This window comes from Cuculus canorus, chromosome 4, assembly GCF_017976375.1.
Source record: "Cuculus canorus isolate bCucCan1 chromosome 4, bCucCan1.pri, whole genome shotgun sequence".
Classification (NCBI taxonomy): Eukaryota; Metazoa; Chordata; class Aves; order Cuculiformes; family Cuculidae; genus Cuculus; species Cuculus canorus.
The window spans coordinates 13,105,772-13,124,388 of record NC_071404.1 but is presented as its reverse complement, the minus strand read 5'-3'; the positions used below and the strand labels follow the sequence as shown (position 1 = coordinate 13,124,388).

The following is an 18,617-nucleotide window of genomic DNA, read 5'->3' as shown; positions in this document are numbered from 1 at the left end:
TTTGCATTCTTAACAGAATAAGTAAGTGACTCAAAGCTACTTCTTATTTTACTTCTTTTTATAATAATTTACAGCTTCCTTTGATCATATGGAAATATACTTCAGTTTTACATCCTTCAGTGTCATAGAGGCAACAGGTATCGTCTTTGTCCTGTTCTTATGCCTTATTGAGGCAAACACAGAGGTTTCTCTGACTTCATGTAATATTGGAGGAAATCTGAGGAATCTCAAGCTCAGTTTTGTTGAATGCACATTTATTTATCTATGTAACATATGCAAAATGTTAGAAGAATCTGAGATAGAGCCAAAAGCTATAACAAAAAAAGATAATTAGAAGCTTTAAAGTGCTAATCAAAATACTGTCCCACATAGCTGTGAATAGGCCCATGTGGCCAATGCAAATACAGGTGTGACTGTTTGTTGTTCTGCTAGATTAGTCAATTCCCAAACACACAGCACTAACGCTGGAGGACAATTTCTCTGGGATTTAATAGGTCATCTGATTATCATATTTTGTATTATTCTTACTATCTCATACTGTAGAATAGATGAAATTGTGAGAAGGTAAATAAGGAGAATGCAACTATATTGGAAGGAGCTGGAACAAAAGATCACTTTTCCTCCTGGGACAGTTATGCAGCAAAGCAAAGGATCTTTAGCAAACAGAAGAGAAAATTATTGCCATATGTAATTTTTAATGTAATACTCTTTCTGACAGTAGGAAGGTATTACTACAGGAAATATTTCTTTCCACTGTGCCCCTCCTTACATCTAGATGTCTCATTTTCATGAATCTGAAGTGCAAGAATATAGGCCCCATGTCAGTGACATTGCACATAGTGATGAAAGAGTAACAGATCTTTGAGTCATGTAGGCTGCTTCTCGACCTTGCCCAAAGCTTGCTTGATAGGAGGTGACTAAGCTTTTTAGGTTCTGTAGGCTTTTTTTTCTGGAAAGGGTATCGTATCTGTCAAGTTAAGTCCTTTATTTGCTAATACAGCTTTTTATTTGTTTTCAGATAATGTAGTCTATGTTGGCCTCAAAAAATAAAGAATGTTCTTCAATGAAAACAAAAAAAACTACCAAAGGAAAAAAGTAGTTTAAGAATTGTTTTACTTGTCTTTAATCATAAGGTGGAATAATGAAATTTGTCTCTCTTTCTTAAAGTATATTACAGATGACCCTACTGTCCAAACTAATTTACTATTATTAGATCTTTTCAAACCTGAGAAGTGCTGACATCCTGTCATTAATAGTGTTGTAAATTCTGAAGTAAACAGATTTCAAAGACACTTGACTGTTAGTGTGAAGACAAGGTCAAAGAGCTGAATGACAAGTTCTCCTGGTACAATAAGACTACACGTCAGTCAATTTTACTACCAACTTCTTAATAAAGAAGAGAGATCAGAACATGACAAAATAGTATCTTGGAAAGTGTATGTGCAGGTCGTCTATTTTGGTATCCTTGAACTAGTCATTAATGAAGAAAGAATATTATATATGGCCCAGAAATATGGTAGTCTCCTGCAGGAGAACCTCTTCTGCAGCTTAAAGTATCTGAAATTCAGAAACTGAAAATGTCTGTTATGTCAAAACAAGAACAAGATATATAAAAGTAACTCAAATAAGCAAGATGGTTAAATTTCATTTAAAGATTATTTGGTTTGGTATTGATAACTCAAAGGTGTTCATTTACAGCCATTAACAATTTTATTTGCATTATTAAATACTTCTCTGTATGAGTGTGTAAGCTTCACTGTCAATGTATTTGGCATCTACACAGCTCAGAAGCTGGGTAATTTTCCTCTAACTTTCTGCTGGAAGTTTTTGGAGCATTCATCTTGCCCTGCGGTGCCACTGTGTTTCATTTCCTTAAATCATCTGGGGGATTTATTCTACAAGGTTAGATGTTGCAGACAGATTAATCAGTGGTAATGTTAAATACAGCCAGTCTACCAGTTTAATGGTCTAAATTTAGACAGATGGCTCTAGAAGAAGGAATTCCCTTTATCTACTAAGTGAATGTATAGTAACACAAAATTATAACTCAGATCTCTCATTTTTATTAGCACAGGATATTGAAAATTAGACAAAATAGAAAATGCCTACATGTGAAAAGACTTCAGATGCATTCAATAATCAATATATTCTGAGGCTTTTATACTTGGTCATCGTTTCATGATGATAAGTCTCACGTTGATGAGTTTGTCTCGGTAAAAAGAAAACAAAAGTCAGTTCATATCTGGAGATCCAGTGTCATCCAGTCTGAACACGAGATAAATTTACATGTAAATATACTTTACTACATGAACCTGAGGGAAGGAGGGCAGACTGCCGTCTGCTGTGTTCCATGGGATTACCCACAAATGTGGAGCAATAGCAATTGCATTGAGTGACTCCTCCTAGCCATTCTCCTTCTGATTTCTCCAATGGCAGCTCAAGTCTTGATTTCTTTGAAAAAATCTGCCTTGGAGTGGATGTGATTTGGAAGTAAGAACAGCAAAGGTATCTTAGTCTCTCCCCAAACACCACCATGCTGGTTTTCATTTTATTGGTGTAAGATCAAGCTGGTATCTGAGTCATGTATAAGAGGTACTTAATAAAATATGCCTGGTGGGACTAGCGGCTAGCATTTGGGATCTGTACATTTATTTGTAGGGTAATGGTGATGTGCTGAACTTTCACTATAAACCTGAGACTTGACCACATATACCAAAACGTTTGCCAAAGCTTTCATAGATTAAATTCCCCATAGTGGTGATTTTGAGTGGAATCAACAACAGCAGAAAAGGGGGGAAAAAAGCTTTCATTGGACAAAGCCACATTTTTTGGATTTTGGGTTTTTTTTTCATGTAAGCTAGACAGCTTTGGGCAGTTGAATAGGCTTAGTTAGATGACTGCAAAAAGAATTATAGAGAAAAAGTTTCTGTGCCGCCTTTCAAACTGCAAATTTTGAGTTTGGGATTCAACTATAAATTCAAACTTAATAACCAAAGATTGTTCAGGTCCTATGTTGTAGGTACTTCACTGATCAGTAAATTTAAGGGTGTTGGCTTAACCAACTCTACTGTACAGTTGAGTACTTCTTTGTCATAAGCAGAGTTCTGATTTCACTGAACTTAAAGATAATACAAAATTACAAAGCTTTTGGTTTTAGTATGGTCAAGAATTTATGTGAAATTGTGCATTTCCTAGAAAACAGTCAGATCTAAGTTCCTTCTGTGGCCTGGTGATGCTCTAATTGTGTCAGTTGTCTACAGAAAATTATTGTTGTTACACAGTATCTTCAATAAAGACAAGTTTTGGTAACTGCAGAATGGCACATTGATTGAGGTTGAAGGGAACTCTTGACATCATTGGATCCAGCTCTCTTACTCAAAGCATGGCACTCTAGACCTTGTTCAGTTGAGTATTGAGGGTATCTGAGAATGGAGATTGCACAACCTTCCTGGGCAACCTGTTCCAGTGTTCAGCCATTCTCATGGTAAAAAAAGATTTTTTTCTTATGTTTGAATGGAGTTTAATGTATTTCAGTTTCTGCCCTTTGCCTCTTGTCTCATCACTGGTCACTGCCAAGAAGAATCTGGCTCCATATTTACTTCCTCCCATCAGGTATTTTACACACTTATTCCCATGAGCCTTCTCTTTTCCAGGCTGAACAGCCCCAGTTCTCTCAGCCTTGCCCTGTGTGGTAGATGCTTCAGACTCTAATCATCTTTGTAGCTCCTTGATGGGCTTACTCCAGTATGTCCATGCCTTTCTGGTACTGAGGAGCCACAGTACTGCAGAGAATCTCACCGGTGCTGAGTGGGAAGGCTCTCCTCCTTTGGCCTGCTGGCAATGCTTTTCCTGATGCAGCTGAAAGTCTGCCAAAAGACTGTTTTCCTTATTTGCTGCAAGTGCACATTACTGGCTTATGTTCAATTGGATGTCCACCAGGATCTTCAAGGCCTTTGCTGCAAAGCTGCTTTCCAGCCTTTTGGCCTCTGGTATGTACTGGTGCATTGGGTGTTTCCTGTCCAGGTGCAGGACTTCGCACCTTTTGTTGAGCTTCATGAAATTCCTGTGTGCCCATAGTTCAATGGGATGCATCACTGAGGTATCATCCACTCCTCACACCTTTGTATAAACTTGTTGACATCATCCTATGGATGTCTTTCCCATCCTCTTGGAAGGTGTGAAGTTTACTGACTTCCATCAGCAGCTGTTCACTTGGTCTCCTAGATCATCCACCACCACATAGCTCCTTCAAGGAAGGAGCCCATCTCCTGCTGTCCCAGCCTCAGTGAGAGACCCCAGACACTCCAGCAGCCTCAAACCCACAGAGATGCATCCTCTGCTAGCAGCTCCATCTGAGCTTAATTGGTATGTACTAGGGGAAGCAGGAGAACATGTAATAATCTTCACTCCTACAAAAAGAACTCCTTTTTAGACATTTGGTCACTTTTTTCTTTTCCTAGTCTCCCTTAATGCCAGAAAATAATGTGATTTAAATTTTTGCCTCCTTGAGCTTTGTGTTTTGATTGTTCTGTGGGGGTTGTTTTTACTTGCATTTGAAATGACATAGCAAGACTTTACAGTGGATCTAGCTTCTGTTATGAGCAAGTAGTCATCATCAAGGGAACACATGTATTAGCATGGACCTGGGTATACCTCTCTCTCCTATAAAGCGCAGTGTCAGCTGTGAACACAGTCTTAGTATGACTTGTTTTTATGAAATAGACAACATGGCATGTATTTAGAAGACTTCTTCTGCCAAGGATCATCTCCTTGCTGTTTTATTTTTAGAGCATTCATTACCATGGTGTGGAAGCACCACAGATCCACGTGAAAGTGTTAATGGCCATAAACCCACCTGCTTCCTGTTCCTGTTGCTATGAAGCATGATCTTCTCTGTTTGGAAACTCCTTTGTAAATGCATGTGTTTATCTTAGAATTCTGTTTCCTAGCAAACTGCAACACAGTGCAAAATGTGCTGCAGTTGCTGTGTCTGGCCCTTCTGATCTGTCTGCATAATTTATGGGAACACTTCGCAGCACCTTCTGCTGCTCATGGTCTCAGAGTCCTGCAAAAAAGGCTGGTTCTGCCTTCTGATTTTAAGAGCCATGTTGCTGGCACTGTTTGTCTCTTTTCTGGATCTATTTTGGATTTATGTCTGGCCAAGGGTTTGGAAGAGCTGCTATAAAAGCAGAAACATCTGCTGAGGCTTTATGTGCTGCTGGCTTGCCAAGTTCAACAGCAGGCCAAACTGCAGCTGATGGGCTTGGCTCTCCCCAGGTGTCACTGCAGTTATAGGAGAAGGACTGCAAGGGAAATTTGGCTGCTGAAAGCTCTAAACAAAATAAATTTTAAAAAAGGGCTTTGACAGTTGTAGAAGGCTCTTAGGAGATTACAACTGGGTTCATTAGCAAGTGACAGAAACAAAACCTGCTGAAGCGGTTTTGAATATCTGAATACCCCATGTTAAAGCATTTTTAGGTCTGCCTCCTCCTGTCATTAAATGTAGGCTTTGTTACTGTGTTCTGGAAGCTGGCAGTTCCTGTGGCTTAGAGACAGTGATTTTAAAAGCTCTTAGGAAAACTTGATCTTATTTAACTGCCTGAGGTTTCATCATTTCAGGCACATCATGGAAACCCTGTTCATGGACAGGCATGGGTGAGTCAGGTGGTGTTTTCAACATGTACAGTGAACTTCTGTTGCAGGAGAGGAATTCAAAATGATGCCTTAAAATTCCTCGTGAAGGTTTTGTTTGTGAGACAATTGTATTAACTTAGATTAATCACTCTAAATGAACTGGTATCCTGGGTGAATTTGTGCACTGCCCAGTCTCCATCTGTGATGTGATCACTTATGGAGAAGCATGCCAGAAAGCCCAGAGCCATGGGGCATTTGATGGGTCTCTAATATGCTCAGCATTATGCTTGATACTTTCCAGAGTCCATTTATCTGTATTTACTTACTGGTTAAGATATTTTTACTCTTTATAAAAATGTTGAGTTACTCCCTTAGTTCTGCCAGGTATTTGGCTTCAGGTGCGGAGTACCACAGTCAAATCACTGACAAAACATTGACTTCATTTACCTTTTTACAAAGTGCTACAACCTGGCCATATAATTCACTCCCCCTTCCCCCTCCTCCGGAGCAGTCATAAAGTTGAGGTCACCACTTCAGCTGCAAAAGCAAAAACTTCTACAATGGAGTTAAGGAAGAGTTCCACTTACAGAAGAGCGTGACTGGCTGGCTATTAAGGAAGAGTTACACTTACTGAAGAGCAAGTAGCTGACTAGTGTAGTTGGCAGAGCCCATTACTAGAGGAATACAAAATCACATGTCAATGTGCACATACAGTTTCTTAAATTAATATCAGTTCTTTTTAAATTTCCTAAATGTTCTTGTTGCAACCTATCCAGTGATTATGAGAGAACTTGCTGTTCTGATGAGAAAGCACAAGGTTACAGTCTCTCTTCTTGTACATCCCAACATCATTCTTGCCTTCCAAGGAGCTGCCTGACTGAGAATAAAGTTATTTCAGAAATATTTCAACTGTGTGTAGTGGTTTAAGTAATAAGACTGGGCTATGGAAAATACTGAGCAGTATTTTCCTGCTGGAGAGTTGTAATGCTCCTTGCAAAGCTCAAGAAAATGTTTTTAAACCATCCTCTTTCCACAAAGAACACAAGTATGTGAGATGAGAAATTTTCCTTTGTAATTACTTATTTCCAATCACAGCACTTACAGAACAGGAATCCCAGTGGAAGTGATATAAAGATATTTCAACTTTTGGCAAACTCGTTAGTAAGCATTATTTTGGAATATTGCATTTTAGCACCAAAAGCTTTTCTTTCTTGTTTATTTTCCCTAAATTTTCAACAAAACCACTTTTTTTCCTAAGGTTGTTTGTTAAACTTCGTGCAGGGAAGTTAGCATTACATAGGAAGTGTTCAGGTTTTTTTTGTAGGTAGTAAGTAAATAGTTAACTGAAGCCACTATCTTTTTCCCAACATAGTACCTTTAGAAATAATAAATTGAGGTTTTGAAAGAAAACCTTTTTATTAAAAAATATACAGCTGATGCTAAAATTCTTCCTGTACTCGAATCCAGCTACCATTCTGATACAACCCCCCACAAATTAATATTAATCATTTTTGTAGCACTGTGTGAGTTATCCATTCTGGTATTTTATTTATGTTTATAATATGCCAGAGCTTTCTCTCAGTAGCAAACACCTCAAACACTCCATAGTATACTCCATTCCTTTCTGTGATCCACTAACGCAATGCAGGATTTGCAGCTACTGAAACTAAATCTACACAGAATTATTTCTTAGGATAAATGCTTGCACACTAAGGGTTAGTTACATGATACATTGAATTCAGTGAAGAAAGTGTGGTAAGAAATTTATCTTTCCCAATTTTTCACTCTTGCTTTGCATTTTCTGCTCACTTATTTAGGCCTCTGCAACTTTTTGTGGGACTGAGTTGTAAACAGGATTACTGAAATGACCCAGGCTAAAAATGTCTTCGTAGTTATTTAGGTTGGAAAAAGACCTCAAGTCCAACATAAATCTAACACTGCCAAGTTCACCACTAAACCTGAGTGCCACATCCACATGTCTCTGGTATAACTCCAGGGATGGTGACTCCACCACTTCCCTGGGTAGCCTGTTTCTATGCTTGATAACCTTTCAGCTAAAGATTTTTTCAACTTGAGTCCATTTCCTCTTCTCCTGTTGTTTGTTCCTTGGGAGAAGAGACAAACACCTACTTCACTGCAATCTTCTTTCAGTTGTAGTGAGTGATAAGTTCTCCCCTCAGCCTTCTTTTCTCCAGGATAAACAACTCCAGTTCCCTCAGCTGCTCCTCATGATATTTGTTCTCCAGTGCCTTCACTAGCTTTGTTGCTCTTCCCTGGATGTGCTCCAGCAGCTCAATGTCTGTCTTGTCATGAGGGGCCCCAAACTGAACACAATATTTGAGATGTGGCCTCGCGAGCACTGATTACAGGGGAATAATCCCTTGCTTAGTCTTGCTGGCCACACTTTCTCATGCAAAAGCATTACTGGTTCAAAACTATTAATTTGAACACAGATAATTTAACTTGTTTTGTGTTTAACAGGAGCAAATTCATGGGGTATAATGAAGGTGGGGACTTCTATAGGGGCCCCCAGGCCTGGTCGTATCCTTCGACTGCACCCTGAGGGCTGCATGCTTCACCGCTTGCCCTGGCCACTCCAGGCTGCAAAGCTAATGGGGGAGAAATAACACATAGCTTTTTCTTTTTGCGAAAGTAAGACATAACCCTGTCTTCCTGGCTGTGTCTTGTCTGTTTTGTCACTGTGACACTGCTTGTTTCATGGTTGAACAGATTCATCACAACTATCTTTGTACTGCGAGCGTGGCTAGAGGCTGTACATTCCAAGACGTGCCATCAGTGAGTGCTGTGTGTTGGTGATGGAATTAATGCACCAAGGCAATAGTTTCAAAATTAATGTTCTACCTAAACCAACAATTTCTGGGAGAAAAGGTGATGGCTGCTGCTGATAGAAGCTAATGCGACGTTTTATAGGCATGTGAAATATAAAGCCTAATTATTGGAGCTGTGCAGCAAATAATGAGGAGTTACTTGAAAATGTAGTGCGATTATAGGCTAACAAGTGGGATGTTTGTGATATATTGAAGGACTAATGAAGGGCTGCAGAAGATAACTGTGGTGGTGTACATTGAGACTATGCAGAGTAGGAATGTTTAAATACAGCACTGAAAGATATGTAGTGTATACTAAAGACACAGTGCTGCTAACTGGGCTCTGTGTGTGTATTGTACCGATTAAATAATTAACCAAAGACAGTACATGATAAATGCATGACAGAAGATACCAGTAAGGGAAAAACATGGTACAGTACATAAGAATGGATTTCTGTGTCAACACCTCCACCACTCCCACCTAGACATAGAGCTCTGCTTATCACCTTCCATGTTCCCTCATAAGAAAACATGAGTTGTTCCTGTACTATGTGAAGTTCTGTGTTGAGACATCTCTGAGACAGAGTAATTCCTTGAAAACATGAACTTCAAAACACTTTCTGCAAAGGTAATTGCAATGTCAGGATAGAAAGTTGTAATTTGGCATGCTAGTATGGGGTAGTCAGCCCCGGTACTGCATAGTGTCAGGGAAGCCAGTTGTCAAACCCTCGGGAGAACAGCCAACATGAAGCATTGTTTAACATTTGTCATCTGTGATTTTAAGTAAATTGCACAATATGGCCATGTCCTATTATTCACCGTGAAGTTAGCAACCATAGTTCTTGAGAAAGGATCTGACTCCCTAAAGTCACCTAGTGGGGTAACCTTTGCTTTTATCATCTACTACAGAGAATTATTTTTCCCTCTCAGTTGATTTGGACATATTCAATGCATTGAATAAAGTCCAGTTCTAGAATTTGTGATGTTTTGGTCGTCCTCAAGTTCTCACTTGATATGGATGAGGCTGTTCAGTCTTTTGATTTAATTTGGGTTTCTTTCTGTGGATTCTTTTGAATCAGTATTTTACAATCAAATATTTACAGGTCAGTAGAGAGCCACTACAAATTGCCATCTGTCCTTTATTGTGCTCCCATATAGCAACTAAGACTATAAGGCTCTTCATTTGCATATAACACCTGTAAAAACTGGAAGGAACCTCTATAACCATATAAATGCCAAGTCGCAGTAAGTTCTGTACTCATCAGAACATTACAGAGCACATTATTTCAGCTAAAAACGCTATTGTGATAATCCATAGTTCTTAAAAATATCTGTTATCAGCATATGGGATTAATAATGAGTTGGTGAGTAAAACCAGGATACAATCATCTTTGTAGCGCCTTTGGAAAAAAAAGGTAAACTCTGTGTTGCCTAAATGTGAAGTTTCTAAACTGTTTGTCTGTTAGCTCTTGGCTATGCCATTGATTCTTTAGTGTAAAACTGGATTAAGGAAGAAATATGTCTATGTTTCATTTTCTTGAGAGGATGTAACTTCCAAAAGACTCAACTTTTTTGGAAAGCAGAGAGAGAAGTATTTTCAGAAAGTACTGGAGCAGAGCTGATAGCTGATGAGTAATCTGTTAATTGGATTTCTAGGAGTCATACTCTTCTACAGCCTTTGAAGAAACTTTACTCTGCACAAATTCCTCAATAGGAGTCAGGTATTGGAACCCAATATGACAATGTTTTTTTCTACTCTGAAGAAAGGCTTTAGTGTTTTGGAGGGGTTTTTGTTGCTGTTTGAAAAAACACCAGTGCTAACCAGTGCCTACAATTTCCACAGCATAAATGTAAGAGCCCTTGAAGTCTTCTGTGCTGTTTAGGTAAAGAAGTTATATTACTGTACCACTTCTTTAATTATATTCCTCTGGCTATTTTCCTTTCAGTAGGTTTGTCCTGGCATTTGTTATTGGAACTTCCAGTTTATCTGTTTTAGATACTCAACCAGTTCTTCATTACTCTCTTGCCCTCTAAATATTTTCCTTATAGACATTTGAGGTATAACAGACAGCGTTGTCTCTATTTAATTTCTCTTGCACTTTAAAGTTCACGGTATAAATACTGATTGTTCTTCTGAGCAAAGGGTGGGGAAGGTGAGAAGAAGGCATTTGCAATACAGTCTGGAGAAAATTAAGCAGGAAGAAGTCCTGTGAGTATTATGCACAGATCCACTGTAACATGCATCTCAATTGAATCTTTTTTCAGCAACTTATCAATAATCTAAACCAGCTGATCTTCTGTATGTTTTTTTTTCCAAACACTTTCTTTTTGTTTCGCTAGTTAAGTAATCCATGAGTCATTCGATATCTCCTCATTGTTGTCTTCTAGGATTTTCAGTTAATAGGTCTTTTACAATACGGCTCATTTGGCTAGAACGGAGCTTCAGTTAATCTTCAAGAAGTAAAGGTAGAGGAAATCCAATGAGCATGTTAAATGTTCCAACCATTCTCTTTCCAGTGTGTCTTTTGAATTCATTATAAATAAAAGAAAGCAAGGAAGGAAGCATTTACAGTTAACATTTTCTTTGACTATTAAATTTTACTTGGGAGGCAGTTTTGATCCTTGTGAAAAGGTTTATTAACATCTTGCTATGTACATTTTAATGTTTTATATATATGTATAAATATATATATTGTAAATATCTGGATAAACAACGAACAATAAGCAACACTGAATCATAGATGTGAGTAATAGGTGGATAGCTGTATACTGATAGTTAAGTTTGGACAGCTAAATATTTGGCTCATGTCTCCTTTCATATCTGTTAAATTTCTTCTTCTTTCTCAATATTTCTGTTGGAAGTTGTCCAGACTCAGCGATTAGGTATAGTTCCAAATTATGTTAGGTATAGATTAATTTTAGATTAGATATTAAAAAGTTACATTTTTAAGGATGAAAGCCACATTTCCTCAGTGTTAGTGGTGTTGGAAGTTTTGTTTCATCAGGGCACATTTCTGTACCGCTTGGAAGTTTTCCCAACTATTGTTTGAGATCACAGCATTAAAACAAACTAAGATGTCATAATTCTGTCTGTGCTGTAGTATCATTGTATGATTTTGATGATTGCTATTCGAACACACCATTGTTACAGTGGAAAGAGATTTTTCCTTGAAGAAAAGAAGACGAATGGCATGCATTTCAGCAGATACTTCCAAAGAAGCTATTACCGACTGCTAACTCGTTCAGAAACATTTTGTGTGATGTCTGCATCAGTACATGAGTAATCAAATTGTTCCAGCATTCCACAGTCCTATGTCCCTTGAATGACCCATCATCTGAATACTGAAAGATGTGTTTCCTGTGAGTCCTCCACTGAGTTTTACTCTACTAAGAAACATCCATACAACATGTAGCCTTTAGTGCGTATGTGGATAAGAAGCAGCCAGAAACAGCCAGTGGATAGCTTGCTATGTGCACTGGAATGTTTCACAGGAAGCCAAAATTGTCCCTAACTGTATCCAGATCACTCAGAACTCAGCAACTGCAGTGATAGGATGAGGGGTAATGGTTTTAAACTGAAAGACAGTAGATTTAAGTTAGATATTAGGAAGAAATTCTTTTACTGTGAGGGTGGAGAGGGACTGGCACAGGTTGCCCAGAGAAATTGTGGATGTTCCATCCCTGGAGAAGTTCAACACCAGGATGGATGAAACTTGTAGCAACTAGTAGAAGGGCTCCTACCCGTGACAAAGGGGTTGGAACTGGATGATCTTTAAGGGGCCTTCCAACCCAAAACATTCTATGATTCTATGACCTGCAGGTCAGGGCCGTCGTTAAGGAATCAGACTTTCTATAGAGTTCTGCTCTTGTGCTCCCACTGCAAATAAACCATGCTGTAGAAGGATATGTTAATCTTCATTTCAACTGTGTGTGTATCATCTTTCCGTTATACCTTGAAATATTTTTTCATGAAGTTTTAGGGAGGAAGGAGAATGTATTTATCCTCATAAACACAGAACACAGATGGTTCTTTTGTGTTGGTTTTTCTTTTTCCTTTTTTTTTTTTCCTTCTCCTTAATGCTTTTGACACAGCACAAACTTGTTTTTTAACACAGAAAAAAAAAATCTCTTTATGACTAGAAGCCCTATAAAGACCTCCTCCTCTCTCGTCTCCTGAATTTGTTACAGAACACATCTTGTGATTCTTCTTAATATATTTTTGAAACAGGCATGTTCTAAGATCCCAGAGTGCATTCTCCTCTGCCCTTTAGTCCAGTAAGGAATTCTGTTCTAGCTATGTGCTACAAAATGTTAATTCTTTATATATATGGAGTCAAAACTTGGAACTTAAACCCCAGATAAAACCAGCTGTGGTGACCTGTTTTCTCTGGATTATAGCAAATTTAGAAAACCAATTAATTTGGACAGTGCTTCCCTTGAACAATGTCCTTCAACTATGAACTCTTGTATTTAATGTGTCAAAGAGTGGCTGACATTCTTGGGCACCCTCAAGTCTGGGTTATAGTAAAAAAGATTCAAGTGTCTGAATAGATTTCTCCATAGATCCTGAGATCTTCTGCCAATCCAGGTCTTCCTGCTTGGGCTTGGTGAGCCTTTATGAATATGCATTATCCAGTTTTCTCAGACTGGAATTGGAATTTTTTTTTTTTCTGTTTGAGATGGCTAATTTCTACCAGAAAATAAAAGACTGACAGTATAGTTTTTCTGCCTTTGTCTGAAAATACCTTAGTTGCCATAGTGTACTCTTTTTGTTACAACTTAATTCTTTTCCTGTAGTACTTTTTACGAGTTATGAGAATTAGAAGTGGAAGTTATAAACTGGAATTTTATATGTTTGAAATGGCTTAATCTCTTTGGGCTTCCTGCCTGTGCTCTTTTCAGACCTTGATACAGTTGCTGCCACCATCTTTCCTGCAGTATCGCTCTCCAGTGGTTCCATTGTATTAATCCTGGAACTGCGTCTTCAAAGTAAATTAGGTCATCCTTAAGTTTCAGAGAATATCTTCCGGATGTCATTACTGGGGAAGCCACTGACCTGGTACTCTTTCCTCAGAGAGAATAGACTGGGCTCTGCTTCCGTCAAACATACTTGTTCTGCATGATTTCAGTACATCTAGCTGAAGCCACTATTTTAGTCTTTGCTTTAATTTCTTTTCTGTCAAACACCTCTGGCAAATTAGGTTTAGCACTGTCCATCCTGTTTCCTTTAGAATTTTAATTAGCTTGATTTAGAATAGCCAGTGCAGTTCAGTTGTATGCATTTGATTTCTACATAATTATTTGTCAAAACTGCATTACTATGATTCCATTAGTTTTTGTAATGCATTGCTGTATATCTGCAGGCAAAAGAACATAACGGGTGAAAAAAAACAGATGAAGTCCATTCAGATGTCACTATAAAATAGGTAAACTCTCAACTTTAGGCTGTGAGCATGGTCTGTATGTCATAGGCTTATGCCCAGTCATTTTCTGACTAGTAAAGAGGGAAGAAAAGCAAGGTAAATATGAACTCAATGTCCCTTCGGGCCTGATCCGGGCGTTCAATATGTTTGATGATGCCAAAGACATAGAAAGCTGCTCCACGACCACAGCTGAAGGTTCTCCTATCATGTGGAAGGGTGGATGTGTGATTGCCAAGTAGCCACTGCTGGCTTCATACTCTGTGCCCTCTGTCCTAAACGATATCCCTGGTGTGACTGGGACAGGGGCAGTTGGAAGGTGGGCACACAGTGCTCCCGACAGCATCCTGCAGGCACCAACCCCTTGGGGACTGTTCTGCCTCATGTGGCTGAGAGGAGACCTCAGGCTCTGGGTCACCTTTCACGGTGTACATGCTTAGCCAGAGGTTTGGTTTCTCACTTTTTGCTCTTGTACTCAGCCATACTCCTACCAGTTTCAGCAGTGACTCCCCTGAGTGATGAGCATGAGACAACAGAGCCCACTGAGAAGCAATGAACGTGGCAGGATGGGGCTATAGGGCAGAAATCACTGCATAGGCAGTCCTCAATGTCACACTGGAGGGACACAGGTCTCACCCTGGTTCTCTGGGACATCAAAACTATTGCATGTTCCCACTTGTTTGAATAACATAGAGGTACTGGGCAGGGCACATTCAGCCCCATTTCTTAAAAGAGATTGTTATTCCAGTGAAGGAAAGAGAATATAAAGTGGAAGTCTACCCACTGTCTGTCTGAGGGAGGGCTTCTTGGTGATGAAGAGACAGGTGCCTTAGATGTGTTTGAGTAGTGTTCCGATTGAGAAGGGAAAAACTGTAAATATGGAGAGACTAAATGGTGCAATTTGATCCTATATAGAACAAATGAAGCTTCATCCAAAGTAATTTAATTTTGGATATGACTTGCATTGAGTTTCACTAACTAATGTTTTCATGTACAAACATTTTACTTGTGTGTGCTTTTTACACTAGACATTGCAGATAAAGGTGCATAACAGATGCCATTGTTCACTGTCATTTTTTTCAGGAATATGAAACAGTTGAGTGCTCACATTTGAAATATTCTTAGATTTATCTGTGTGCCATACTGATGGCCAAGTCCTGACTTTAGTTTTATTCTTTCAAAATTTAATGATTCTCTAAGAAAGAGCTAGAGTAGCAGGTAGATACCTTTATCAAGTATGAATTCTGGTAGATGTCCATTGTGAGTCTTCCAGATCTCAAGCCAAATTATTCTCTTATGCAACACCAGGCTCTGAAGTCGAGTATTCCTTTTCTACATAGCTGAGGAGGTGCTGATAATATTTGCAGATGAGCTTTTGCTGTACTTAGCTTTTTTCCCACCTCGTGGGTGGTGATGGAAAGGTATATGTGTTGTGCTTCTGTCACTGCACAGTGCAGCATCAGGATGAAAACTAGCACCACACAGAACTGTAAAATATAGACTGAACTAGCTGCGTCTTTTCAAACTTAGAAAAATATTCTTAATATTATCAGGTTTCTTTCAATAGCTAATGAGCACTGAAAAGAACAGAAGGATGGTGGAGAAACATTGAAAGTGGATAGCTAGTGCTACAAAATGGGGTTTTTTTCAGTTTCAATGTTGAAGACTTTAGAAGAGAGCATTTACAGATGTTTGATTTCTTTCAGGTCCTCAGATTTTGGGACGTTATACACAAAGTTGAATCTGCAGCCTGGGATTGCCACTGTTATTGACAATTTCTACATTTGTCCTACCAACAAAAAAAAGGTATGTGGCAAAAAAAAAAAAAGACATTTTATTGTGCAGCTGAGGTTCTACAGCTTGTAAGATTTTTTTTATGGTTTTGCAAAATCTAAGGAAGTGTTTTTTACAAAATAATAGGTCACTTTAGGTGCATGTGTGACATATGGATTTGGGATATTTGTTCTTCCTGAGTAATACAGAAAGGCGAAATTAGCTCGATGGACTCTCAAAACTTTCGAGGACATTGATACCTGGCATTTGATCTTCTGTGGGATTTTCCATGGAGATCGAAAAGGAGCTCCTGTAGGTTTTCAAACAGATTCTGTGACTAACATTCAACCTTTTCATACTTTATGCAGAATTTCAGCCTGCTCTGCACGTTCCTTAATGTAAAGCATAGGGATTGGGCAGGCTGTCATTGAGAGCGATGTTTATCCTTTGTAAAACCTTAATTAAAAACATAAAAAACCCACTTGCCTTGAAACTCTCTCTTAAAAAATGTTCCTGCATCATTACTGCATGAAAAAGCCTTTCCTGGAGTCTGGGAAGATTAAGTGGACTTTATAAGTGAGAGCAAAATCGACCTATTGAGTGTATTTACAATGGATGTTGTATTAGAAGCAACAGAAAGAGTGATTATAAGAAAAAAAAAAAACAATAACAACCCTTCTACTTCTGCAAAATACCCATGATTTAAACAGCAAGAATTGTGAAATACATTGTGAATAACACAAGCACAGTAGGTCTTTCATGAAATAAGAATTCTCTTTGATAAGGGCCTTTTAACTCCGGTGTAATACAGCAGCATTGATTTCATGCAGAGGCTGCTGATTGGAAGGACAATGTTAGTTGTGTTTATCTGTCTGTTCTGCTTAATCAAAAATCAGTGGAACTCAGTGAGGCTGCCTGGATGATTAAGTACATATTTTATTTCTCTTGCAATTGGCACTGGAGCTTTTGTGCCCGAGCTATGCTATGCCTGCACTTGGTAATATATTTTTAATGTGCTGTGAAGTCAGAAATTATTTTTTTTTGTTTCTTGAAATGGAACTACTACCAAGCACTAAGTTGCGCTGATTGTGTGTCTCAGAGAGAAGATCTACTGGTGACTGCAAGTTCGAAAAAATAAAAAGAAATCTTGCCCCTCTCAGATTCTGGAATAAAAACTAAAAGCATGAGACACATAAGAGCCCTGTAGAGGATTTTTCCCAGCTAGCCCAGCTACAATATAAAAGCCTGCAGAAGCACAGAGCGGGGCAGTAACTACATTGTTGTGCCAGTTATCTGGCAAAATAAAGAGTGGCAAGACCACTGCTGAATTTCAAGCCTGAAGAACGCACCACTGTTCACAAAAAAAATCTCGTTTTGGCCCTGTCTTAGAAAAATCTACATTCTGCTTAAGGCAATTTGAAGTTTAGAGATACAAACTGTGCTTAGTAAACTAATATATTGGAATTCATCTGTTACAGAAAGTTCCTTAGGTTCATTAAATACACTGCTTTTATGCTGAGATTTGCTTCTATGAAGTTATTGTTCAATAATATAAAAACAGTAGAAATATCACAGCAGAAGGGATTTTCAGGGCCTGTAAATGATGGCAGAGGGAGATGTATGCCTGGGAGGTGTTGCAGTCACACATGGCAGGTAAGGAGGAAGACTGTATGTCATAATTTTGTCAGTCATAATGGCAGCTCTTCTGATATTGGATATTTGATTAGGATGCTAACTAGGACTACCAGCTGATTTCACAAAAGTTATTTAGAATCGTAGAATGACCTGAGTTGGAATGGGCCCAGATGGAAAAAAATGTTTTCCTATCCATCCATTGCAGCCCAACTGCAGTGAGGTGGAAGAGAAGATTTGGAACTCTAACTCCTTTTTCTGAGCTGAGCAAAAGTCTCACGAATTTACTCCTTCCTGATGTTACCAGACTTCAGGTCATTATGGTATGGGTTTTCGTCAACCAGTTCACATCTTTTGAAATGTGCTAAAAATGGAAACTGTGCTGGAATGCTGACCCTGCATACTGGAATTGAGAACACACTTTAAATGTAAAGCATAAGTAGGCCCATGCTACCACTTAGCATTTAGAGACTAGGAATATGCGTGAAAGCAGAGATAAAAGACATGGATGGGGATTTTTTGAATACATTGCATATTAAGCATTACTCTATGCTTTCATTCCCTTCACCCATTGTAGACCTCATCTGTGAAAGAACTGATACTGCATATTTAATGCTTATTATTTCCACCTCAATGTCATCAGAGCATTAACCTCACCCAATTTTAGCTCTGGAATTTAGTTGTGTAGTAAAGCCTTCTCCCTCGGCAGTCAATGGAGAAACCTGGGTACTTCCAGGCAGTCATCTTATTAAAGTAATAGTTCTTTGTAAATGTGAGAGTAAGACTTTATGATCTTGTGAAGGCTCTTATAAATGACTGTGACTGTCGTGGGTCTGAACAGAGTCTTACTGTAGCTTCCTACAAAGACATACAAACAGTTGGAAGACTACTTTGGTTTTGGAGTGCAATGAGATAAAATATTTGCTAGAAGGCTCCATTCTAGTTCTTGAACTGACGTTATTTCCTTAGTGTATCTCTGCCCGTATATCAGAGTTTCACTCAACATGCCTCCGTTCTGTCAGCTGCAATTATACCATTCAGACCAATAGACTTATAGTAAGCTTTTTACAGCAAGTGTGAAATTGTACTGGAAATTTTCAGTCCCTGTGAATTACTCAAGTTTGCATTTTATTAAGAGAGATTGAAAAGAAAAAGAAGTTTATACATCTTATCTTCTCTACCCCATTGTTTACGAAATGAAAATTCCACATAATTGTAATGCTGTTTGTGAAGAAGTGCTTTAGCAGACACTGAGGGCACAGCAGCATTATTTTCACATGAAAAAATGTTTCTATAAAAAAAGAACAAAATTGCAAGGTAAAGTACAGCA

The 18,617-nt window shown here is 38.6% G+C and overlaps 1 protein-coding gene across 4 annotated transcripts in view; it reads left to right on the top strand.

The window, feature by feature from the left end:
* Nucleotides 1–18,617, top strand: part of SORCS2 (sortilin related VPS10 domain containing receptor 2) — a 558,809-nt gene that overhangs the window by 305,054 nt on the left and 235,138 nt on the right. For all 4 annotated transcript variants that reach the window (XM_054065304.1, XM_054065302.1, XM_054065303.1 and 1 more), the window contains exon 3: nucleotides 15,589–15,688. In XM_054065304.1, coding sequence (XP_053921279.1) covers nucleotides 15,589–15,688 — 100 coding nt within the window. The remainder of the gene's footprint in view (nucleotides 1–15,588; nucleotides 15,689–18,617) is intronic.